Raw genomic sequence first — 27,891 nt, forward strand, 5'->3', positions numbered from 1 at the left:
TTCGTGACTGCAGGGATTCATCTTCTTGGTTCTTTCGGTAAAGTCACGTGACTTTACCGAAAGAACCAAGAAGATGAAGGGAGGGGGGTTAAAGCCCCCCTCCCCTCACTTACCCCGTAGGTCACGTCCCCTTTAAAACAAGACCACGCCCCCGTGGCTCCGCCCCCACACCCCGTGGCTCCGCCCCACACCCTGTGGCTCCGCCCACACTACCGTGGCTCCGCCCCCACACTCCGTGGCTCCGCCCCCACAGCCCCGTGGCTCCGCCCCCACACCCCGTGGCCCCGCCCCCACAGCCCCGTGGCTCCGCCCCCACAGCCCCGTGGCTCCGCCCCCACCCCCCCGCCCCTCCCCCCCCACGCGCACACTCGCGGGATCGCACGCACGCGACTGCTCTCGTCCCGTGCTCCGCTTGTTCCCATTTAACCATTAGTATTGTTATTATTATAGTTAGAATATCATCGTTGTTATCTTTGATGTCGTTTTTTTCTTTCTTCCAGGGGTAGTTTTTTTTCCGAAAAGTTTGCATCGATTCGGGGTAAAATTATTTTTTAGTGAGGGGGTTAAATTAATGTTTTATTTACGTTATTCTTTTCCGCTAGCGACGTTCGCCGCCTCCTCCTCCTCCACCGCCGCCTTATAAATGCCCTGCTGGTCGTAGAGAGCTCCTCATCGTGACCTTAATGCCTCGAGTGGTCAGTGCCTCGTTAGTTTTAATTAATGCGTTCTAACTAACATCATCGGTGCTTTACCATGCGAGTTAGCAAGCGATAGCGACACGGCCGAAGCCGCTGGCAGTTTTTTTCATTTTAGCCACAACCCCCATTTGTGTTACTCCGTAATACGGCAACTTACTTTATATGCAACAATTTTCACGAGGTTTTTTTTTAGTAGATTAGTTTATTTAGCATTGTTAGCTTATGGTCACTTATAAATCCGCCCCGGGAGGTTCGTGCACGTGGGGGGCCTTGGGGCGGCAGTGAGAGAGGTTCGAATCCGGGTAAAGGTTATCTGCGTTACGAGTTGGGTTAACCTCAGGTTGGAGTCTTGGTAAGGTTAACATTCTTTGCAATAGTCTGCTTGGTAGCTAGATTACCCGCTAATGTTTTGGTAAGAAGGGCTAAGAAGTCGTCGGGGCTAAGAGGAATTAAAGTCACGGCGTGGAGCTGAACTGCGGTTGTAGTCGGCGTCAAGGGGCCGGGTGGGTTAACTTAAGGTTGGAGTGTTGGTCAGGTTAACATTCTTTGCAAAGATAACAGCATAGTCTGCTTGGTAGCTAGATTACCCGCTAATGTTTTGGTAAGAAGGGCTGGTAATTAGAATCGGCATAAGAATTAGTACCGAGGCAGATTCGTGTGTCGGCTTCAGGCATTGGAGTAGAGGTTAGGCTCCGGGCTAGAAGTGAGTGGGTGTCCGAGCTTGTGATAAGGTGGTGGGGTAGGGGGGGGGGGTCAGGTCAGCGAGCTCTGTGCCCCCCACGAGGCCCCGGGGGGGCTGCTGCTGTCGCTGCCTCCTCCACCACCGCCGGGGGGGGCGGTCGGAGCCCGAGGCGGCTTGGAGGGGAGGAGGAGCGGCGGGGGTGGTGCGACCCAGACGCTCGTCGCCATTCGTCGGGGCCCCGGAGGTCTGGATGGTGCCCCATGCCCGCGGGCCCCGCCGCCCTGCCCCCGCCGGGCCGCGGTCGCGCCGCCGCCAGGGCCGCTAGGGACGCTAGGGCCGCCCGCCCGCCCGGCCTCGTCCTCGGCCTCCTCCCCGGCCCTCTCCCCGGCCTTCCCGGCCTCGTCCCCGGCCCCCCCGACCTCCTCCCCGGCCGCCCCCCCGGCCTCGCCTCCTCGCATGTTCCGCTCCCGGCGTTCGGGCCTCGTCCGGCGACTGTGGCGTGGCCGAGCCTCCGCAGCCTCGTCGTCGTCCCCGTCGTCGTCCTCGTCCCCGTCGTCTCCCCCGTCGTCCCTGCTGCTGTCGGCGTTGTCGTCGAGCATGAGGTGCGAGGAGGCGACCGAAACGCGAAGACGCCGTGGACGCGGAGACGAAGAGGACGACGACGAGGAGGAGGAGGACGGTGGCGGCGGCGGAGGAGAAGGAAGGGACGACGGAGCCGCTTGCTCTGCCTACAAAGCGCTCACGCACGCCTTGCTCAAGCGCCTCAAGGAGAAGCAGCTGGAGGCGCTGCTGCAGGCCGTGGAGAGCCGTGGAGGGGCCCGCACGGCCTGCGTGCTCGTGCCGGTCGAGGGTTCGGCCACCCGCTCGTCGCCCCGTCTCGGAGGAGGAGGCCCCTCGGTCACGGACGCCGACTGTGGTCTCCCGCTACCGCCGCCGCACGTGTTGCTCTGCCGGCTGTTCCGCTGGCCCGAGGTGCGGCACACGGCCGAGATGAAGAGGCTGAGCGTGTGCGGACAGCATGGCCACGTCGAGGGCGACTCTGTGTGCTGTAACCCCTACCACCTGAGCAGGCTGTGCGGGCCAGGTGAGACCGGGTGGGAGGGCCCACAGGCACGGGACACACAAACGTAGCACATGAGACAGACCACGGGTCACACAAACCTAGCACATGAGACAGACCACGGGACACACAAACGTAGCACATGAGACGACCACGGGTCACACAAACCTAGCACATGAGACAGACCACGGGACACACAAACCTAGCACATGAGACAGACCACGGGACACACACCTAGCACATGAGACAGACCACGGGACACACAAACGTAGCACATGAGACGACCACGGGTCACACAAACCTAGCACATGAGACAGACCACGGGACACACAAACCTAGCACATGAGACAGACCACGGGACACACAAACCGAGCACATGAGACAGACCACGGGTCACACAAACCTAGCACATGAGTCAGACCACGGGACACACAAACCTAGCACATGAGACAGACCACGGGACACACAAACATAGCACATGAGACGACCACGGGTCACACAAACCTAGCACATGAGACGACCATGGGACACACAAACCTAGCACATGAGACAGACCACGGGTCACACAAACCTAGCACATGAGACAGACCACGGGACACACAAACCTAGCACATGAGACAGACCACGGGACACACAAACCTAGCACATGAGACGACCACGGGACACACAAACCTAGCACATGAGACGACTACGGGACACACAAACCTAGCACATGAGACAGACCACGGGACACACAAACCTAGCACATGAGACGACCACGGGTCACACAAACCTAGCACATGAGACAGACCACGGGTCACACAAACCTAGCACATGAGACAGACCACGGGACACACAAACCTAGCACATGAGACAGACCACGGGACACACAAACCTAGCACATGAGACAGACCACGGGTCACACAAACCTAGCACATGAGACGACCACGGGTCACACAACCCTAGCACATGAGACAGACCACGGGACACACAAACCTAGCACATGAGACAGACCACGGGACACACAAACCTAGCACATGAGACAGACCACGGGACACACAAACCTAGCACATGAGACAGACCACGGGACACACAAACCTAGCACATGAGACAGACCACGGGACACACAAACCTAGCACATGAGACAGACCACGGGACACACAAACCTAGCACATGAGACAGACCACGGGTCACACAAACCTAGCACATGAGACAGACCACGGGTCATTGGAAGCGGGGACATGGGGGGCACAGATTGCACGCACGGCAGCCGCATGGCATAGACGGGGGGGGGGGTCATGGACATCGGAGACACAGGGCTCGGTTAAATGGGGCATGGGGGCACAAGTGCTTCGGGGCCATGGGGACTTCGAGGGCATCGGGAAACTGGAGCCAAGGGCTGTGACAGGGGGGGGGGGGGGAATTAACACCACCGCATCGGTAAAATGGATGTTGAACTTCGTTTCCAGAAATGTCATTTTTTTTTTCAAAATAACGCTTAAGTATGCGAGCTTGACCCAATTGGCTGAAAATGTTAACTCCTAACCCTGATGTTATACCAGGCTAAACCGTTAGCCATAAATCTAGCCCTAACCTTTTTAATTTCTGTCCCATCTATACCCAACGTTTAACATAGCCTCAAGCTTGTTATAATAAATATAATTCTATCCTTAATCCCATTCGTAACTATAACTTCGTTTCTAATCCTGGACTTGCCCTTGTCCATAAACGCAGTCCTAACATTAGCCGTCACCTTAACATTGTTCTTGACACTGCCCCTAACCCGAGCGCTTACCCAAACCCCAACACCACCGTAATTATATCCCAACCCGTAAACTTAGCCCTTAACCCTATCCCCTAACCTCAGTCTTAACCTCTAACCCCCAGCCCTAACCCTTACCAGCGTCTGAATGACAAGCACAGTATTTCCAAGTTGGTTTTTCAATACTGAGCTGGCAGCTCTGGTTCGTCCGCTTCTCATTGCAAATATACAAAAGGATTTGTTATTTATATGCACAGACTAAGGTTTTATTACATTGTGCGGGCCTTTAGGGTTATTTGATCAGAGTTTACTCTGCTGGTCAGTGCAGGTTGAGTGAATGTTTCGAGCATCAACGTTTGCATCTCTTTTGCACAGGCCATTTGCTGCTGCTTCTCTCATACGGCTGACGTAGATGCAGAGCAAAAACTACAATTTCACATTCTGGTGGTCAAGTCCAGATAACCACATCAGTCAGCAGTGCTTTGTATCATCGCTGCAATGTCTACCTTCGTATTTGTGGATCGGGCATTGCGTCGTTATATATTGTATGGTCTCTTATGGATGACCACAGTCGCAAATCTGCTGACCATCTCGTAGCACACCTATTACAACCTGTTGTGCGTGGTGGTCACCCATCCAAGCACTATCCAGGACTTAACTCTGCTTACCTTTCCTAAATCTGACGAGATCAATCTCGTTCTGGGTAATTAGGTAAAAGGCTTTTATCCACGTTGTAGATGATCCAAGTTCACTCACGTGCCTTTGGAGATTTAAGGCTGTTTCTTGGAGTTGGTGTACAATTGTAATGGCAGTGGAGGCTGTAGCAGAGGCAAGCATAACCATGAACGGTGTGTGTGTGTGCGCGCAGTGGTTATTAATAACGGATTTTTTTGGTGCTTCTGTTCGTGGCGTTCTAACGAGTCCTTTGTTTTTTTTTATAAAGGTGATATGAGATTGAAAATGGGCTATACTGTCAATAGGCTATACTGTTTTGATTTTTTTAAAACCATTACAACTCTTGAGGGGTGCAGAAACAATTATCTTCACCTCGAAATGGTATAAAAACAAGTTTCAGTCGTCTGCTTTCACTGTGAATACAATGGATAACAACAACGATTCATTATCGAGAAGAGGAGTGTGGTATTTGGCTTTGAACTTGTGGCTGCAAGAGAGTGGGCTAAGGGGGAATTTGAAACTGGCCAGCAGAAGAGAGGGAGCGACAACCGGCCCATCCAATAGATTGATCACACAGTGCATGGTGCAGTGGGGTTGTTACACATTTTTTTTTACTGCTTTTGTCATGAGTGCGTCATATAAAATTGGATTCAGCTCGTTATTTGACCGAGTGAGTTGATTTATACGATAGTCGGGTTTTACTACGTACGAGACACCTGCGGGAAAACCCCACAAGTTGTAAGGGGGGGGGGGGGGAGAAGAAGATGATGCAAAAAAAGCAACATTACATACATCGTTATGGTACTAAAGATACATTTGAAACAGTTCTGGTATTCATATTATTGGTTCTTTTGGTAAAGTCACGTAGAAGGAAAATAATAAAATAATAAAAATATAAAACAATAAAATTCTCGCGACGTTTCGACTGCAACACAAGCAATCGTCATCAGGTGTGAAATCCACTTTTTTCAAATTTTCTTGCTGTGGATTTCACACCTGATGATGATTGCTTGTGTTGCAGTCGAAACGTCGTGAGAATTTAATTGTTTGATTATTTTATTATTTCCCTTCTACGTGACTTTACCGAAAGAACCAATAATATTAATCCCTGCAGTCACGAAAGCTTTAAATCAAAATTTAGCTCTGGTATTATTCATTTTAGTAATTGTCAAAAGTAAGATTGTATCGTGCCAGCCTATATTGTATTTTTTTATTATTAACGATAGTTTAAAAAAATATACCCATACATTTGGTTTCTGAAATCCAATTTATTGTAATCTAGTAAGCAACGGGGAACAATTGTGTGCAAAGCAATACCTCAAATGACGACTGAAATTGTAAATGTGTGCAGAAATCTTATTTGGTGTTACTCATACTGTTTTCTATATATCAGCTGTATTTGTGCATATGTAAGTCTGCTAGGTTGTTCACAACCACAGAAACCCAAATATAGGATGCTCTCAGCAGGTATGAAAGGCAAAGTATTTGCTTACCCAGTGAGGCGTTTGGGTTCAAAGCGACATGCCAAAGAAAACTTTCCCAAGAATTTCTTGTGTAACTGTAGGGTTGTGCTGCCAGGTCGCACCTTTGCGATGCATCAATTGTGTTTAAAGTTTGTTACAAATAGTTTTAATAAACACTCTGCAGCGTGTTTTGTAGCGTGTAGGACAGACAAATATCACGTGTGCCTTGTTTGCTAACGAGACATTCATATTTTTAATCGGACAACGCAAATGTGAACATGAAAAAATGTGCGACATTTGTAAATGGTCCGGTTATCCAACGTTTAAAGTTGTGTAAATGCCACAGACGTATTGTTTTTTTCTGTGCTGCCTCGTGCCTTTAGTCTAAAAGTAAGAAGGTAAAATAATGGGAAAGATGAGTTCAGATACGATTTTGGACAAATGTGTTAGGCTCGTTTTGGAAAAGGTGATTTTATCTTGGCATAACCTATGGTGTAAAATCTTACAAGAGGAATTGCTGTAGGTTCGTTGGGCCTTTTTATTGGCCTCTGGTGGACTATGCAGGCAAATGTCTATGACCAAATCGTGCTAAAATATACTGGTGTTGTCAGACATTTGAAGCTAAGCAGAGTTTTGCCTGGTTATTTGGATGGGCTACTGCCAGTATTTGCTAGGTGTATTAGGCATGGGGCTTTTAGTTGTGGTCAGGGGATGGCAGTGCTGAATGTTTTCCTTTTTTGTATGTTTTTTTTAGTTTTCTCCAGGTACTCTGGTTTCCTCTGACATCCCACTCATTCATTAATGGTATTAACCACACATCATGATGTAGGACCTTTCTGGAGACGAAGAGGACGACGACATTGGCATTAAATAAATTGGCAATTTAATGATTGCGTATGACAGAATCGCCCAGAATGAGCCCAATCTCACCAGATCTCGAAAATTAAGCAAAGTTGAGCTTGGATTGTGTTTGGGTGGGTGATCACCATGCAAAAACAGATTGTTAGCTTTGTCGGGTTACGTGGTGGGCAGCGAAGGACATTACAGCAAAATCAGTTGTCTTGTATTCCATGCTCACCATCTTCAACCCTCACCAGTATGGTGAAGTATGGTCAAATACCCCCACAACCCGCACGGGGTTGGCAGGCCCTCATCTAGCAGTGGATTAACAATGTGCAGATGTAGAATGAGGATGGGGCATTGTTCAGCAGCTTTCACACGTCAATAATTTAACTTTAGATGCATTTACCGCATCATGGATTGGGAGATTTTGGTCAATTGCAAGTTATGCAAAAGTATGACTGCAATAGAGATTGGGGAAAGGTCTTAGGATCACAAAGTATTATATAATTGTACAACCTTTGCAGTGCAAATATGTGTTTGCCAACCAGGGCTGATAAGTTTTATAGCAATACAGTATGCTTAAAATTAATCATGTGTGTTTGTAACACAACCAAGGTATTATGATGATTTGCACTTTTTCATAAGCATATATGTTATTTCACTTACACTACTTCATAAAGATTTGCAAAATGAATGAAGGCGTTCATTCAGATAAACACACGTTGAACTGCATCTTAAGCTTTAACTTTATGGTTTGTGAAAATGAAACGTCCAAAAGAACATTCTATAAATACAGTATATGTATATTTAAAAATCTACTTTCTAACCCTGTATCAGGTTCCAATTTAAAATGTTCAATTTCTGAATCAATGTTATGCAGAATTTCCTCGTTAAAGTGATGAGTCTCAAAATAGTATATAAAATATAATCCCTGGTGTGAGGCTATTTAGCTCTGCTAAGAGACTGGATGTGTGTAGTGTGTAATACACATGCATATTTCGTAACACATACATATTCCTAACGGTTGTTATCCAGGTGTTTTATATTTTGGCCCAATATTGTTATGCGCTTTCATAACCGGCATCAAACCAAAATCCATTATCGTACTGTATATATTCGGGCATAACTGTACACTGCTTTCCTGTTGGAGTTCACATTTTCTTTTAATCATAGCTATCACCATTTTTGTCATCTGATGGAAGAAAAACAAAATCATACGCTGTCCTTTTAATGTCTCCTCGCTACCTTATCATTTTATGTATTGCTCTTTGAACATCAGGGTGAGATGGGTGGGTCTTGCCTGGGACTTAACAGCACGTTGCATTTGAAACAGGGGCGTGTTGGTGCGAGTCCAGTTGCATCAAGACGCCTCAATTATAGCGAAGTGTAACTGTGGCTCACATGGCTACACCAGCGTCGGTAGTAAATACAACTTTCCACAACTTTTTTTGTCAAATGCAAGCACTTGGCCAAAAAAACCTCCACCAGCGGGCATTCCCCCTCCCCTCCAAAACAAATTCTGTGATTGTACAGTGCCTTTACGGTGTACCCACGAGACCGAATTTCAACGTTTTTTTTGGTGATCTGAGTGTTTAAATACCTGAGCCCCGATTCTCTTTTTGGGGTTGGTGGAATGGTGGGAACTTGGCATGAAACGTGCTGTGCGCGAGAGGCCTAGCGAGGGGGTGGGGTTTGGGGATAAGGGTGGGCGGGAGGCGGAGGGAAACGTCGGGTTTGAGCGATTAGTAGAGACTTGCGCATACATGCCTGGCGCCAGCCGAGACTTTTGTTTATCTGGGGAGAGACCGAAATCTCTTTTGCCCCTTGGACTGCCCGCAACAAACGCAGAGCAAACACAAAGAATAACAAAGCGGGCTGTTTTGGTTAATGCTTCTCTCCCGCCTGTCTGGCTCTTGCGTGGAATAAACAAGGCTAAGCAAAAAAATATATAAAATAGAGCCACAGACGGCAGACTGATAAATGCCCAATAATCCCTTTTTCTGCCTCTTGTATGTGGTCAGCTCTTATGGTCGTTATCACTTATCATTACCAGCTAATTTTCACTTGCTTTGTGGGTTAAGTTTGGGGGTTTTTTCAGCCCGTTGGAAATTCCTTCTGTGCACATCCATATAAAGTTGTTGATATTCCACTGTATCTGTGGTTGCCACGTTTAGTGTGATTCTTTGAGTATTTTACTGTTTTAGTTTATGCGTTATAAGCGTACTCTTGATTGTGTTATTTTATGCTAGAAAAAAAGTGTTATTGGTGAAGCAAACGTGGTTTAATATTCCATTCTAAAATGTGTTTTTGTCAACCATTTTAACAGAATCACCCCCACCTCCCTACTCACGTTTCCCTCTGGTGGAGCAGAGTAAATCTACGGGTAAGTTCAGTGAAGTCATCCTCTTCCCAACCTCGCCTCTTCTCTCAACTGCTCCAAATGTTCCAATCTCCTAATCCAACACAACGCAGTTAAGCACCGTTTGTTTTAGAACGATAGACACGTGATGAAGAACATCCATCCTGATGTTGATGGAAACATTTATATAAATGCATTCTATATTCGAAACTTGCTTCTTATACTTTTTTTCTAAATTAATCGTCTTATTCGTAAACCTTGCTTTCCGTTCAAGTGTTGAATGTGTCGAGTTAATGTTTGTTGCCCCTCATGATTTCATAACTGCTTGTTTTTCTACAGAATGACATTACGTCATATACCTGGTTATCACTTTTTACAAAGCTTTATATCTTGTTTAATTTTACAGATCTCTCTGAATCGACGACTTCATCTACAGAAACAGGAGCTTCACAAAGTCCACCACAGTTTTCTGGTAAGCATCTAACATACAAATCACGTGCATGGGTTGTTCGAATCGGATTGCGTCGATATGGATAGAGTTTTTAATATCTGGCACATCCAAAATGTCTGCAGCTCGTACAAAAACAATGATGCATTATAATTGAGAATGGTACACCTCATGCTTCTCTTTATCTTATGCCTATATCAGCTTGTAGCTGTGCATTTTTGAGACGTACAGACATACCCGCATAGCACTTCATGGAAGCTGTGGGTATGCGTTTTAAACCACATTTTCTTGAGGCAATGAAATGCCCTCTCCGATTACTGCAAGTGAAGTTGAGTTGAGAGGTTGCAAGAAGGATTAATTAATAAATTACATTTACTTTTCCTTCTGCTTTTCCTGACGTGTACAAGAAAGACAGCTCAGACCGCGTTCAGTACAGTTTTAAGATAGAGTAGTTAAGATAGAGTAGTACAGCACTGAGATAGAATATAAGTAGTCGTCGTCGTGTTTGAAGAGAAGGCAAGAGAGATGAGGAATGAAGACAACCGGATTGTGTCAAGAGTAAGATGATGGACAGATAATTGCCGTGGCGCCCTCATGCCATGTAATTACAAGGACAGCAGGTGATGGTTACCTGTAATCGCCCGCGCATACCTTTCATGCGTCTGGTTAAGGGAGGGGCTTGCAACCAGTTTGGGTGTATGTGCGTTTTTGTGTAATTTCTTTCTAGAGTTTGGGGTGTCTTCGTGCGGTGTGTGTGCAACACTGCTTCCTTTGAACATGTACAGAATTGGTTATTCTTGCATATTCGTGTGATGAAGCTACAAATATAGTCAAGGTTTTGTCCACTTTTGCAAACTACCTCGAGCATTGTGCTATCAGTGTTGAACTATTTTTTTAAGTTAGTATACATGTATTAAAGTATAGTGTTGAGTGAATTATAACTGAAACACATTGAACACGTGGGCCGTACTTTGTTGGCTCAGCTGGTGTTACCATACTAGTATAATTCTCATTCCAAAGTGAAGCTTATACATAGTTTAATCAATTTGAGTTTATGGTGACTGGACATGGTTTAACAGTTAGGTGTGAAACGGGTGTAATGAATAAACCAGGAATGATAATGTCAGTAGGAGCAGTCAAAAACAGTGCAAAAATCTCCAGTTAATAAATGGCAGAAGGGAGTGGATAACACAGATTTCATGCTGTGTGTGAGTGAAGGGTTTATGACCTACAGTTGTAAAGTCTGAGACGAATGAATGGAGAATCAGAGTCCTTTATCGTTTGCAAAATGATGTGCTTTGGAAGACAAAGTAATGAAGAAACGTTGAAAGCACCAATTTACTCAATCTATTTTATGTTCTTAGGTTTTTTTTTGCACTTGAAATTGTGCCGTGTTTTTACCCTTCATATTAGTTAGCAGGATAGACTAGGCGTTGGAGGACTTTCCATTGATTCAGTTTGCATAGGATCTATTATTCCATTTTAGCAGCTTGGGCATAGTCTGTAGGCATTACGAAAGACTGCAGGGCAATTTCTTTAAGGCAATCTAGATTGGAAGCTTTCGTGACTGCAGGAATCCATACTCTTTGGTTCTTTCGGTAAAGTCACGTAGGTAAAAATTAAATTATTTAAGGCAGATAAAATATATTTTTACTACATTAACAAAAGTAGCCCAGGGTATGCTGTGATATGTCCAAAATCCCACATTTGTAAATGACCCTGAGCACAAAAGTTTGAAAATTTATATAAATCATTTTTACCTTTATTATATATATTTAAAAAAGTAGATCTACTTTGCAGGATACATTATGTTTAACGTGTTCAGCCTAATTCTAAGTAAAGGAAATGAAGTTGAAAATTAGAACTACCACTTAGTAAATGAAAAGGGCGGTGTATCATCAGGATATTGGAGATTATAATTCTGCCAAAAAATACTTCATTGCTGAAATAAATACTTGTTTCATTTGCGCATGTAAGATGTTGCAAAGGTTTAAGTTTAACTCGTTTGTGAAATTTGATAGTCAATCTGCATGGTTTTGAGTATTTTCTTACAATTATACAGATTATATTGAATATAATTATAGCAGATTCCCTACAAGTTTTACACACACGGTAATTAAATATTTACATGTCTGCTAAAAAGAACAGTTTTTGGTAATGCGAGTTTAGATAAACGTTACACCTTACATAAACAATAGGACGCATGTAATATATGCCTCTAACACGCAAAAGTGAAGGTCTTGCAGCGAAGTACACTTCAGTGAAACTCAAGTTTTTAATTGTAAAATTAACTGTAAACTGCACATTATACAGTTCAACATGCCACATGCCAGCCTGCAATAAGTGGTGGATGATTAAAGTAAAGTAGTTGAAGTTGAATTCGGCTGTAATATATAGGGTGACAGTTGTTCGCAGTACTTTGTTTTGCAGTCCACATTTAACTATAATGGAGCAGAATGATTTAAACTGTTAACACTTGTTGGGACTAGATCAGCATTTAAAGCACTTAGAAAAAAATGTGTGTACGTTAACCTTGTTGGCTAAAAATGGTTTGCTAAAGCGCTTAAGTATAAGCACATGGTAATGCAGTCCCGTGTGTATGAGGCATTAGTTTCATGGCAGGGTGCGTGAATGAGGTTGGTCATACTTGGCTTAATATTCCGTGGGTTAATTTACACTGCAGACCTAAAATGACTTCTCACTACAGATTGTGCGACAGGATTAACTAAGTGGCACCAAATGATATTGGCAGTCTCTCTGTGCTTTCATTTTGAAAAAAAAATACTCATGCTGATTGCCAACTTTCAGGGGTGATTCATTCATATTTAGGAAATGCTTTAAGGTAGGAAACTGGTGTGGCCTACTGTGTGTATAGAATTTTCGGTCCAATTCTCTCTTGGGTCCATGACTAACTTGATAAAGTGAAGACAGCAGTTTCTGGTTGGTACAATCGCATGGTCTCAGTACTCCTCCCACCATTCCCTTGGGGATTTGAACGGGAAAAGCGGCTTGCGGAAACAATGAGGCTAGAGTACTTCCATCCTGTCGCCTTGCCTGGTCGTGCGGGATCAGTTTTGTCACATGACTTTTCTGTGGAAAGTTTTGGCGTTTTCGACAATTGTGCCTGCTTTAAAGGTTTGCTGCCGTTTGCACAAGACCATTGAATGGGTAGCACTGGCACCCTTGCACATTCCTGGTCTGCGCCACTATTTTTTGTTTTTTTTAGCCATATATATTTTTTTCCTTTTCCCTTGCTCTCCCTTTGCTTTGCCTGTGTTGTTCTCGCCTTGTCACTCTTCCCCTCCCCACACAACCCCAATCCTTTCCACCAGCACCCCCCTCCCCAACACAGCACACGCACACCCTCAGGGAACAGCCTTCCTGGCTCCTGTTCAAGTTTAAACTGCAACCCCCTCCTCTAAACAGACCATGCCGTGCAAAGTAACTTCAAGCCAGAAATGTCTCTCAGTCCATCATGAACACAGACTTACCCCCTCAAGGTCTTACAAGCATTATTAGTCATTATTTAACACCAAATGTCACCTATAGGCATCATACATATTCCACTTCAAAGGTCAAATAGAAAATGCAAGTTCAGAAATATTATTTATTTGAATAACGTTTTTCATTCGGTGTTTTCCAAATATCACGTTCCATTTTTCAGTTTATCAAGCAGTCAATAATCAACTATTGTATAAAATCGCATTAATGACCACTTTTCCGCTGTTAAGAGACTTAACATATTTCAATTTATGCTGTCTATTGTGCCGGTGTGACTTTCGTTTTTTACAAGTCGTCTGTAATTCCCGTTTGGCATGAGTCTGGTTTACGAGTTCGCCTTGCCTAATTCCCCCCACCCCCTTCTTTCATTCTGCCTTGCCTTGCTTCTTCCCATCGCGTGCAGTGATTTTTACGATGGCTTTCGGTCTTAATAACCTCCTCCAGACCTCAAAACCCCTACCCTCCTCCCCCATCCAGTTCCCTTCCTCCCACATCCACAACTAGGCTTCCTACTTGCCCTCCCCAACAAAAAAATTCAAATTGCATGCAGGACTTCATCTGATACAGGAGCATGGGGTAATTTGGGGCACACTGCGAAGGAGAGCTTTGTCGCTGCCATAAAACCAACTTCTTCTTCTTTCGTACGGCTGATGTAAATGCTGAGTAGCAACTATAATTTCACATTCAGGTGGGTCAAGCCAGATAACCGCGTCAGGAGCAGTGCAGTGTATCGCTGTAATGTCTCCTTTGTATTTGTGGATCGAGAATTGCGTCGTTACATATTGTACGGTCTGTTCTGGATGACCACGGACGTATTTTGGAGAGTTTTAAATTTTCCATTTGCGCATCAGTTGTCCGCATCTGCCATGGTTTGTTCGGGTGTGGATAAAACCAACTGCTTGACTATCACTGCCACCCCTTAGTTTATCCCGTAATTTGAAACCAGAGAAATAGAGTGGGGTTGGGAGCGAGAAAGCAGAATTAGCAGTTCTTGCCTGTACGGCCTGTGGCCTCATGGTATGAATTCCTTTCAGGTTTGACTTGAGATTGTGCCTTTTAATTAATGATCAGGAACGCAGAAAGGTGGCCGCCCCATGGAAAATTATAGGGTCTTATGTGCACAAATCGCTATGTTCCTGTGGGCCAAGGTTTGGTTTACGAATTTTTGTTTGTAATGCCTTGTTTTTTAATTTATCTTGAAGCAAAAATGTGACGAAGCATGTTATATGAATGTATTTGTAAATCTGCAAGAAATATGACTAGTGACAAAATTTATGTTCTTGTACTACCACCATACTACCCACCCCCACACACATTGTTTTAATCTTGCATTCTTATAGTTTAGTTGCATTTTACAATGCTTAGATTTTATAGTGAGAACTTTTATGTTCAATTGAGAATGTCTGTCTAGGCTATCCACCATCTAAGCTTGGAATGCATTTATGTGCATTTGTTATAATGGAGCAATTAAGAAAAAATAGGACATTTACTTTTGCATCCAGTTATTTTTGCCTGTAAAAGTAAAGTTAACTTGCATTAGTGAATGCAAGGTCTCTTCTTTAGGTCAGAAGTTAATGCACGTTATTCAAGTACTTTTGAAGTTAGATGCATGTACAGTAGACTTTAATGGTTGCTGGTTTAAATAAATGGCATGTAGTGATATCCATGACCGGAGAGTCTTAAAAGTGTCTTATTGGTCTGCCTTCAAATTGAAAAATGTACAACAATACTACTGTACAATGTGCATCACGTAATCTTCAGTGGGCTGAAGGTGGGTGGTAGTGGCATTTGATTACTTTGGCCTTAATCACAGCATGCGAGCAATGCTCCGCTGACCCTCCCATCCCCCAAACTCCTGCCTCACTCCATTGAGGTCTTTGCTTTCCTGCCAAGCTTATTCCCCTCCCTTCTCCTTCGCCCTCCGCCCCCTACCAAATCAACCTCTCAGCCAGTCACCACGGCCTTCAGACATGGAGCCTAATGGCTTCAGCTTTTGGGTTTGGGGGGGGGGTGAACTCTGTTTGTTCAGCACTAATCCACACCCCTTGCTCGCCTTGGTCAGGCCAGGCAGAGGCCAGGCCCAGTCTCTTTTGGGGGCTCTGCTGTTAACCACGGTGCAAGATGGCGGGTGTAGTAACCGTGCCTTGCTAAGAATTTACGTGTTTGTGAAGAAATTACCTTATCTAAATGGGTGTGCAACAACAACAGCAAAAAAAACCCATTACTGCTTATTTTGCATGTAAATTTGTTTTAGTTAAATTAATTTCCTATCGTCCACAAGTACTGTATTGCGGTTGTAATGCGTTGCAACATGCACATTTATGACATCTGTGGCTTGGTTTTTTAAGTAATTTTTGTGATAATTTTAGACAACGGAAAATCTTAAAATATGAAAACCTGTTTAACTGTTTTAGCATTAGGGAAAACATTGCATTTGCATTGTAGACCGTGCAATCTTTTTTGCGATTTTACAGAGTAGGACTTGAAACCTGAGTTGGTGTGTGTTTAGTGATTAGATAGGAAAGAGGGACTTAGAAAGGGGACTTTGGAGCACACTTTTAACGTAAATTGAGGGTTAGAGATAAGATTCCTGAACCCTACCCCCAGCCCTATGCACCCCGCCCTCCTGAAACCCCATTACCGGCTAAAGTAAACATTCTTCTGTTAAAGCCAGCAATTACCCCCCCCTTCATCCTGCCTTTTCTCCCAACCACCACCATCCTCTTCCCTACATTCTACCCGCTCCACTTTTTTATGGTTCTGGTTTGTATCTGCGAAATGACATCCTTCCAGATTTAGTCCAGCAACAACTGCTTTATTGTACTTTCGTCACCAACGGGAGGCCCCTGGTCAGCAGCAACCTTTGCCTCTCCTCTGCTTGTAGAGGTTATTGAATTCTTCTTGTGGTATTTGCAGGATACATGTATCTTTTATTGCATAGTCATAAACATTTTCAGTTATAAAATCGTGTTCAAAGAACTTGTAAAGTTGCTTTTATAATGTCGAGCTTGCTTGCCGATTTGTCCAGTTAGTAACATTTTGGAATGGACATTTTAATGTGGAGAGATGTTTAAGTTTATGCTTGTTTAGTGATCATAGTGTAAATAATGAAACTATGTTTTATTGTTTTGTGCAAATACAGTAAGATGCTGTCTTTCAGAGTACTAAAACCATCTGAAACAAAGAATCCGATCACTTGATTTTCGTCATTAAATAATAGAACATATTTACTGTTTTAAAAATGCATTTGAAAGCACAGAAAAGGTAAACACCTGAAAATCCCAAGCTTTACAGTAAAGCGATTTAATACAACTTGGTCATATTGGAGATAAATCTGCAAAATGTGACTTTATTAGCCTTAACTGTATACACGAGTAATTTATTGTGCTAAGCTGGTAATTAGTAAAATACCACAATATTGGCAAGAAACATGCAGCATATGACGCCTCAAATAATGTATCTGCAAAATGTGCCGCAAACATTAAATACATATCTTTTATGTGATTAGACATAGCTTAACTGTTAATCCCCAACATCTATGACCTCTAGGTGTCTGCCAATCTTGAAAACAAAACTGACTTGTGTTGCATTGGCATGTTGTTGATGATGTGTTGGTTCCTGGAGAGTGTAGAATAATATAAAACTTGGTTGGACCAGATATTTTATTGAACTTCCACATCAGTTTACCCAGGTTGGAGTCCAGCCACTGTACCCAGCAAGGGCCCCTTTAGGACTTTTAGAACTGAAATGAATACCTGATGCTGCGAACATTTGGGAAGGAATGAATAGTGGAGGGCATGAAAAACCACCCCCTTCGCTTACAGGGCCAAGAAACAAGTGCAGCCTAGCACCCTGTGGTCCTTCAGGAAATTCGGTACGGGTGCTTCGACTTTTATGTACATATTTTTCAAATAAATGCTTTTTAAAGAATGGAGCTGGTTGACTTGCCTCAAAGAAGGAATTGCTCATTTCAGCTCCATAATAAATATGCTTGTCTATGACCTAATCACCTAAAATGTGGCCGATCGCATAAGACTTTGGCAGCTCAGCAGAGTTGAGCTTGGATAGTCCTTATTGGTGACCACCGTGCACAACACAGGTGTTGTAGGCTATTGTGACACAATGTTGTCATCAGAGTGCTGTTCAGCAAATGCAATTGTGCTCTACAATGCTCAAATATACTCCCTGCATTCACCAACCTGTGCTAACGAGTGTGATGAAGTATGGTCAAATAACCCCCACGACCTGCATGGCTTGAGGAGACTCTAATCCAGCAGTGGATGGATTTAACCAAAAATATTACTGCAGATGTGAAGGTACAATGTACCATAAGCAACAATCTGCAGTCGTGTGTTTGACTTTGCCTGGAGAGGAGAGAAGGAAAAGTGGGTCAATTCTGTATCGTGGTAAAAAAATAGGAGCTATCACACGAGGCATGTAACAATTCAATAATGGTTTATGTTTAATTTGCTCTAATGTACTGTGCCTGTATATGCTAAATGTGATTTGTTTTGGTAGTTGCTATTATTTCCACTTTGTTTAAGAAAAAGAAAATCAAGCTGGGGGAAATGGCTGTCCGTGAATTGCACAAGTCACTTGTTAATAATATTCTACAAAACACTCGAAGAAAACAGAACACTGAACGAATAGTGTGTGTTGTAAAAACATACAAAGTTGTTTGACAGCATAAACTTGTTGATACTCAAAAAGTTTTTCGGGCGAGAGTTGTTGAAAACTAATTTGGAGATTTCTATTAAATAGGAAGTCGTGTTGAGAAAACATATCCTGTTGCAGGAAAGCAGTATTTGCTAGTCGTACATTTCAAATCATTATTTTCCAGGCTCGTATTAATGACCACTTAAGTCCAGAGAAACTTAGTGGATCAGGCCATGGCAAGCAGGAAGTGGACTGACAAAAGGAACACATAACTTAAAGTGGAATTCCAATAACAACAGTTGAAGAAAATCACATAAATTATTTTTTTGTTGTTGTAGGCTGTAAAACTGTTGACCAACGCTGTATCAACATATCTGTTTAGAACTGTAACATACTGTATATACAGTACATATTTACCCTCTTCATTGCAGTTGAATCGTGTATTGCAAATGTAGAATGTTCATGTAATATCTATCGGGCAGTGTTGGAAACTGGTATTGGAAAGAATCCCTTTTAAGTCGTAACAACCTCAGATATTTAGTGGTATTTCCCAAAAGGCTCCCTTAAAACAAATACCCATCTAACACCCCCACCTATTAAATGGCATGGCTCTGCAAGCGTAGCTAATGAAAATTAATGGTCTGAAAACAGATGGCAAAGGTCAGCTAGGCGTGCTTGCATGTAACATATTTGAGCTGCTCTCTTCATCAGGCGGTTGCTTGCTTATTTTCTGTATTTTAACACATTTTTAGACTTCACTATCAACGTTTACTCCTTTTAGGTTATTTACTACCGTGTCTGAGAAATATTATGTCTATTCGTCTATCTAAGAACACTTCATGGAACTACAAAATCCTGAGGCCACTCACCACAACTTACCACACAGGTTATCAATACAATTGTTCAGATCTCGATAGTTTTTAGACAAGAGTGACAAATACGTAATTTTTATTCATGGCAAAACACCTTGTTGCTTTGTACCCACAAAGTCATGTGTTTGTGAGAATGCATGAATGTGTGTGTGTGTTTTTGAATATTCTGCAGAAATCCAATAATCGTCGTTGATATGGCGGGGCAATATCGCAGATCCTGTAATCTGCGGCACACCACGACGATTTCAGGAGGAATTTGCTACAGGATTCGATTGGTCCATGAACATTTTTCATATTTAAAGTGGAAGATTAGCATAAGGCTTAGGGATGATTTAATCCGCGATAAAATTTGCGGAGTATGAGTTAAACATTTTCTTAGACCTAAATGGTGCAAATCTGCCATATGGGTCTATAATATAGGATTATTTGCATATTTTGGACTTGATATCCAAGTCTAAAGAATGCAAAATATTTTTCTGCTCAACAAACCACATCAGCATTTCCCTGCAGTTCCATTCATGCAGCTCCCCATTAGTCTGCCCCCTTCTGTGGATTGCGGTTTGCAGTCCGAGAAACTTTTTCAATCCCCTGCAGTGTGTCGCAGATTACATAAGTGTATATACAATCATATATCTATAATCATAACAGTTACAGCAAGCTTGCATCAAAACTCAGAACTCTCAAATAAATGTTGGATTTTCTGTGCACGTCTGTCCACGTGTGTCCATTTGGAAATGCGTTTTGTGTGTTTCTTTGTGCACATCTTTGTACAGCCAACTTTACTTCTAAACAGTACTTTGTGTGGTGTAAACTAAAAATGTAAGCATATTGCCTCATAATCTGGATGGAAAACCTATTACAGAATTGTAAAAATGCATTGGTATTTTGATCTTTAAAATGTCAAACAATATATTCAGTTGTTGTTTTGAAGTCTTCAAATAGATGGTATTTTCATGTCACCCTGTTTTGAGCCTTAAAAGTTTGCCTCCCAATAGCTACATACGTCCTACTAAAGTGAATGCTTTAAAAAACAAATTGTCAGAATAGAGTAGATGCCATCATCATCAGTGATTGCCTACTGCTGAATGAAGGCCTCACTCTCACCATATCTTACGGTTCCCTGATACCACAGCCCATTCAATTCCTGCATATGAACTCCTATCATCACTCTTGTTTCCTTTGACTGGCATTCCATCACCAATATCGTCAATTGGCCATCATAGACTTTTGCATTGTGTCATGCCATGGCTCAATTATTTTTCTCAATCGATATGAGGACTCATTTGCCTTTTCTGTCTGCCGTGTGGTCCTCTTTCTGACGCTCAGTATAATCGTAGCATCTATTTCCACGTTTGTACACATCAGCTTTTCTTCCACTATCGGTGTATATATTTTTGATCCACATGTCATAGTTGGCATTGTGATGTGATAGTAAACATTATTTAGGCATGTGGATATGCTGCAAAATAAAAATACAAATGCTTTAACAATAACATTTTCATTAAAAGCCCACAACTGAAAAACACGGCAAGGAAATGCAGGCCGAGGGAAATCATGGAAGGCAGACGATGAGGTGGAACAAGAGAAGGGTGGAGTGATTTTCTTAACTAAATTTGTACTTTAAAATATATATTAGTTTAGTTAATTTACAAACATTTATTATTTTCTTGGCAGTTCCAAATATAATACCACAAACATGGTTGGAAATTAGCCCCATTATATGGCTTTCATTGACTTTGTGAATACATCTTTCCCATCCTTTGCACTCCAGTCGTATTTTGTATTGTTTGCTGTAACTTTCTGACTTGCCCCTACTTGACATCTGTGAAAAATAGCTTTATAGCTCATCTTATTTCTCCAGGATAAAAAAGATTCTGATTCTAATCTCGGTATGGTTTAAATTTAACAAGCACTGGACAAATTCAGTACGTTAATTTTGTTCTCAAAATATTATTTCTGATTCTACATGGTCTGTTTGCGGAATATAACTTTAAATCTAATCACATTGTATATGAACATATTGAATGTCAGTCTAACAATGTTCAATGTAGTGCTTGCAATATGTTTTATATATCCATATATTCATTCAAATACTGTTTTATTTTTAAGGGAGAATATTTAATATACATACACAGAAGTGAGTTGTTGATATTAGTAGATGACAATCAGATGGGACTGTTCAAATATTAATAATTTTGACTAAGTCTGGCTTCTGCTGCCTTTCCTGTCCAATTTCTGTTTCCAGTTTTGAAGTTAAAATGCATTTAGCTGGGCAAATGGTTTTTGGTTGGCTGGGCGAGGTACTGTATAGAGGTCCCGTGTTTTTCTAAGGTCTCTGCTAGGGCTGTGGCATGTCAGATATTAATGGGCCTCTGGCCGACTCTGGTCTCAGATTACGGGGGAGAGGGAGATAAATAGAGAGACCGAGGATGATAGAGGCAGTGAGAGAGAAGAATCAAATGAAAGATCCATGAAGGAATGTCTTAATGGAAGGCAGAAGTCCCTGGAGAGTTTGGGGGTGGGGAGGGTTGAAAGACACGTTCATGTATTTATGAATGGGTAGACAAACATTATCGGTAAATGCTGTATTTTTAAAACAAACAGATTGTACAGGTTTGCTTTATGAATTGTAGCCGTTTGAATAATTTGTTTCAAAGCTGTTTCATGAGAATTGTTTGTGTTTTCTTTAACGTAAAATCTTAAGTTAAATTTGTAAAAAATATACAAATTGACACCTTGTTATACATTAACATTCATGTTTGGAGAAACACTTCATAATCGGAGTGAATGTATATTGTATGTAACGTAATTGAGAAATTACAACTCTACAAGTGAATGATCTGCTTTTGGAAGCACAGGCATGATTACTTTTGCTCGTACCATTGTTGCTGTGATGAATGCTCTGCAATTGAAAGCCTGCAAAAATTTCTCCCAAAGCTCTGCATACTCTAATGTGTACATCAAAGGCCGTAAGATTTGCACAGTTAGTTTGCCAATGTCTTAGCCGCATATGCAAATCTGAAACTCATATGAACAAATCTCATATAAGCAAATCCACAAAAACACAAAATAAAAAACAATTCATTTGAAAACATTTCCCACGCACAATAATACATGTCAACAGGTTTTCACTTGGCTTCCCAAGTTATTGTTCAATGATAATAAATATATGGAAAACACTTGTTATTTACTTTATTAGGATTGCTGTTTTGACTTGTTTAAGTTGTTTTTTTTCACCTCCCTCCCTCCCTCTCTTCCAGACCAGAGCCTGTCACCGGATGCCATGAAGCAGCCCTGCTGGTGCCACGTAGCGTACTGGGAACACCGATCTCGAGTCGGGCGCCTGTACCCCGTGGGCGACGCCTCAGTGGCTGTCTTCTACGACCTCCCCCACGGTGACGGGCTTTGCCTAAGCCAACTGACGGCGAGCCACGGCAACCGGGCTGGTGGAATTGGTAAAGCCAGACACTGCTGCGTAAACACCCTGTGCTTCACGCCAACCCTCGCTGTCAACCCGATAAGGCTTTAATGGGAGTGAGAGGATTATTTTGGTGCGGGGGGGGGAAGAGACGTTTTTAGCATTGCTTCTGACTGTAATTGACGAAAATGATCTTGTAGTTTGACGGTCAACTATTTTTGGTCACAAACCAATATAGATCTACGAATAAATAAGCGCGTAAATATTTACGTGCTTTTAATGCGAAATTTGTGCTATCATTTACAGGGGTTCTGCAAAAAAAAGAGAGAAAAAACCTAGTAAACTTAGAAATATAATGTAATATTTCTAAGTTTAGTTTACTAGGTTTTGTTTGATCGGTTTTTGTACGTGATGATGATTGCTTGCGTTGTAATCGTTACGTCGTATGCTGTTATTTAATTGCTTATTTTCTCTTTCTACGTGACTTTACCGAAAGAACCAAAGGGTAATTTTTTTCTTCTTTTGCCAACGTAAAGCATGCACACGAATGAGAATGCTGTGTGCATTGCATGAGCTGCTACAGCCATATGTGGTGTTGCTGTTCCTATGAATGCCATTTTTCGTGTGATCTATTTCTCCATGGCTGAAATTTGAGTGAACAGTTTTTTTCAGTTTTAACTGACAAAAATAACACTGTAGCTCTGATTTTTTTTGCTCTCAAAATGTCTATCCAGGCGCAATAAATGTTTCGTTTTCTCAGATATGCTCTGCATTTGTTTTAAGATTATTATCGTCGCTGATTTTCCAACCACAAGCAACAGTTTCTAAGACCCAGCAGTGGATTTTGGTCTCAGTGCTGTGTCTCAGCAGCGACTCTTGCACTTTTATTTACTTACAGATGGAAGCTCATGTGTGTTGTCGAGGAAACTGTAAACACTAATCCCTACAAATATCAACATCTCTATCACTTCATTGTGATGTTTTATTTAGTATTTTTTCTGCGAGTCTAAGTTTGTTTGAATTGCACTTCCGATTAACACCGTTGGCTATTGGCTACGTATGTTTCGAAATTATTTATAAATACATATGACCGCAATTGAAAACTGTGTGGTCACTATAACTGCTGTTATTGTTTTTCTTGTTTAAATATATTCATACAAACTTCCCTTTAATCATTGTGGAAATTTTAACAATTAGTTGGGCCATATCTCTAGCATGCTTCCATTTCGGCATGGAGAAATGTTTACAGAAATTCGTCCAAAGCACCAGGGGATGCCTTGTTATGTGCCTATATATTTGTATCTTGGCACAATGTCCATTTTGTTTAAAATTATAACGCACTTGAGCAATCGAAAAATATGTCCCCATGCAGCCCACAGTCACCACTCAATTAATCGTAATCATATGTAGGTCACATTTTCCAAAACCGTTAGATTGTTAAAAAATAATTAGCACCTAGGTGGCCGGATGGCTCAACGGTCAGAGCGCTGAGTGGGTACCGACAAGATCCTAGATTCGGATCCAGGCAACCGCCTGCACTTAAACTGGGCTCTCATGTGCAGTGAGTCGATATTCTCAGCCCAATCATCCATGATTGCACAAAAAAAAAATCCATGACATTATATCTGGTTCTTCAATTAATTTGATTGTCATACATCAAACATTACTGTCAGTCTGACAGCAGGTCTGCAAGTGCTGTCCACTACTGTGTGGACCAGAGGTCACTTGGATTGATTTCAGAGGTAGCCCTATGATATCCATTTCCAGGGTCCATTCTCAAACGTAAATGGTTGCACTGCTTTGCGAGCGTTACAAATAAAATAAAAAGTTAAAATCACCATAGACATTTTTGTCAAAAAAATACATTCGCCGCTCCTGTGAGCTGGCCATATTAAAGCAATTAAAAGTGAACTGCTGTTTAACGACACAATTATATATTTACGCAATATAACACAAAAACCTGTATTTATCGATAATATTGGTTGCGTAAGCCTACGCGTTAAACTGCTGTTTAATATTGGTCAAAATAAGTCAATAATGACCTCTGTGGCTTTGCACCCACTTTTTCTTCATCAGCTGGCAGCGGTGGTGGCATCAGCGAGTCGACAAGCCGCACCAGGGCCAAGATTGGCTACGGGTTGCTGCTCAGCCGGGAGGCAGACGGTGTGTGGTGCTACAATCGCAGCCAGCATCCACTCTTCGTCAATTCACCCACGCTGGATGGGCTTGGTGCACGCAATCCCGTTGTGCGCAAGGTAACATTTCACGGTGACACGCACCGCAAAACTTTGTCTTCATATTTCGACGACCATACGTGCACATAGTCTACATCTAAAATTACCAGGAATGTGCCCAGTCCCATCAAATTTCAGAAGCTAAGCAAGGTTGAAACTGGATGGTGCTTAGATGGTGACCACTGCATAAAACAGGCGTTTTATTGTTTTGGGCAGCAGAGGGCAGTGTAGCGAAATCCATTGTTGTGCTGTGATGATATGCTTCCACATCTGTGATCCCCGCCTTCATCAACCTGCACTGACCAGCATGGCAAAACTATGGTCCAATAACCCCTATGACTGACAAGGCGTAGGGAGGCCGTTATTCCATGGCTTGCCAAACGAGCTGTACATGTACACACTGGAGCCATATTATGAAAAAATTGGATAGCGGTGTTGATGTGCCATTGTTGTATCTTAACCTTTATATATGATAGATATTTATGTAATTGCTATGAAGAAGGTACACTACTGACCCTCCATTCTATTTCTAATCAGACTAACACATTTACACTTTCACATGTTTAAGTGAATAGTTTAAAATAAATAAACCCATTCGTGTGTTTGTATTTGACGGCATGCAGGTTCCTCCTGGCTATTCCCTACGGGCTTTCGACTTCCAGCAATCGATGCTGCTGCAGGAGCATCAGGCACGTCACGAGAATGGACCCTACGATCCCAACAGCATACGTATCAGCTTTGCCAAGGGCTGGGGACCTTGCTACTCCCGTCAATTCATCACGTCCTGCCCATGTTGGCTTGAAATATTGCTGAGCGTGCGCTGAAGCATGGTGGTGCAGACTACGGAAATTGTGGATTGAGGTTGGATCGCAGTGTCTAGAGGTCCAGTTGTCTGGAGAAGAATATTTTTTGGCCGACCGTCAGGCTGAAGTTGGCCTGGTTCTACGCGGAGTCTCGACAAAAGTGCTGTTTTTTTTACTGTGATTGAATTAGCACACCACACTGAAACCCTTCGTGCAAAGGTGTTCTGCTGTTGCTGTTCAACATAGACCTGTGCGCGATCAGAGAAACGCAATGTTTTAAAAATGAATGGGTTTAAAAAAACGAATGCAGTAGTTTTGAAGGTGTTGCTTCCATCACTTATTAAAGGTGCCAGGTGTTCACTAGCAATCACTAAATAAACCACTCCTGCCAGTGTGTATGTAATATTAACATTTCATTTTATGAAGAAACCCATTAGAGGCTTAGGCTAGAGCCTAGAAGGATAATAAAATTACTGTAAAGTAGCAGTATCAGAGGTGTACTCCAAGAAGAACGTATCTTCCTGTATAAAAACAAGTCTACTCAGCACATACAAAGTACAGCTTAAGTGACTATTTCAAAGGCTTGTTTAGTACGTTATTTTTTTTTACTTGTTATTGTGATGAAGGAATTTAGAAACCTGGGGAGCCAGTTTGTGAAATGAACTATTCTTAGATAAGTGTGTGTTGTAAAATGCAGTGTTAGGGCATATACCACACACAACTAATATGTATAGTCTGTATTCTGGCACAGTTTTATAAAGGCAACATACGCATTACAATACAGAAATTGTGGAGAGTTTTAGATAAGTGCTCGATTATGATTTGCAAACCTCATGTTGACGTAATGGCTGTTTGCGTCTGTGTATTATTATATTTGTATGCAAGTGGAAAGGGAGAAGCCAGCACCGAAAACGTAAGAAAATCCATGCTGGATGCGTTCATTAATGAGACTCGTTCCTGGAAAATGAATTGAAAGTGCGGGAGTAGCAAGAAGAATTAGTGTTGTGGGGACATGATGCATTATGACAATCTCATTTGTACTGCTTCTCCACACAAAGGATTGGACTTTGCTTTATTTCATAAAGAATGGTTTTGTAATTTTAAGGTTATGTACACACACATGCACTTGTATGTGTATATAGAAGTAAATAACCACAAGGACATGAACTCTTTAACCATTAAACATTTCTTTGTCCCATAAGAGAATCGACTGTTGCGAAGGCACATCAACACAGATTTAATATAAATATTTTATATAATAAAGTATATATAAATGTTACATATGGAAATATAATATGACGATGCGTGTAAATACGGACTCATTTGTACGGTTTATTATTTATGTATAGCCACAGATCTTGTATGGACAGTGACGAGATGCACTTTGTTCACACAGTATGTAAATCGGCTTTAGAGAGCAAGATGAAAGCTTTTACTGCAGACAAGAATTTTTAAGAGGCTATTTTTGCAGGGTGAACAAGCCAGTAACACCCTGGTGTGTGTTAACCCATTCTTTGCGATACAAATCATCGATGTTTATTTGGATAAATAAATTATGCTAAACAGCATTATTCTTCTTACATGCTTGAAATTGTGTGTTTAATTTTCCATCATCATTGCCATGCCATTTGCGATGTTGAAATGTGGTCTGAAATCCTCACTTTGGAAGGATAAAGTTGAAGATCATCTGTACATGTCATACTCTTGGCAGAGTGGAATGTGATCAAAGCTAATGTGATGAGATGCCATGTGACAGTTTGGCTGATGAGCTTGGCACCTGGGCTTCCTGCATCTGAAACAAACTAAAGTTACTATAAATTTGTTTTTGATTTCCAAACAGGTTGTTTGCGAATTTTGCGTTTATAAAGGGTGTCACGTGGGCCTGTGTTCCGATATTAGGAAGCCACTGGAGCTTTGCACTTTTAAATCTTGATTGAAAACTAATTTCTTGAACACCATTGGAACCTCCTTTGCCAGTAGCAAAATATGATAATTGTTTTTTTCCCTTTTATCTAGCAACAAAACTGACACCTTTTTTGCAAGGAGTCATGTTTGCATTGACCACAATACCTGCGGTCGAAATGCAAACAAAAAACATAACTGATAATGTATGCACTGTCCTTGAAATTGATTGGTCCACCCAAGACACCTTTCCTTAGAGCCTCGTCTCACATGGTGTTGGACCAGATGGCTCTAAGGAAAGCTGTCTCGGGTGTAGACCAATCAATTTCAAGGACAGTGCATACATAATCAGAGTTATGTTTTTTGTTTGCATTCCGACCGCAGGTATTGTGGTCAATGCAAACATGACTCCTTGTTAAAAAGGTGTCAGTTTTGTTGCCAGATAAAAGGGTAAAAAAAACAATGATCAATTTCTTGAACAGTTTTTTTGCGTTTAGCTTCTTGTCCTTCCCCTGCAACTCCAATGAGCACAGTTG

The 27,891-nt window shown here is 42.1% G+C and overlaps 1 protein-coding gene across 1 annotated transcript; it reads left to right on the plus strand.

Annotated features, from left to right (window-relative positions):
- The first annotated feature begins 366 nt into the window (after positions 1-366).
- SMAD6 (SMAD family member 6) lies at positions 367-27,033 on the plus strand. Its single transcript, XM_078854792.1, has 6 exons — positions 367-2,464; positions 9,489-9,545; positions 9,928-9,993; positions 22,259-22,453; positions 24,493-24,671; positions 25,274-27,033. Exons 1-6 carry the CDS (start codon positions 1,837-1,839, stop codon positions 25,472-25,474), a joined length of 1,326 nt encoding a protein of 441 aa, XP_078710918.1. The 5' UTR covers positions 367-1,836; the 3' UTR covers positions 25,475-27,033.
- The last annotated feature ends 858 nt before the right edge of the window (positions 27,034-27,891 follow it).

Source organism: Lampetra fluviatilis, chromosome 3, assembly GCF_964198595.1.
Source record: "Lampetra fluviatilis chromosome 3, kcLamFluv1.1, whole genome shotgun sequence".
NCBI lineage: Eukaryota > Metazoa > Chordata > Hyperoartia > Petromyzontiformes > Petromyzontidae > Lampetra > Lampetra fluviatilis.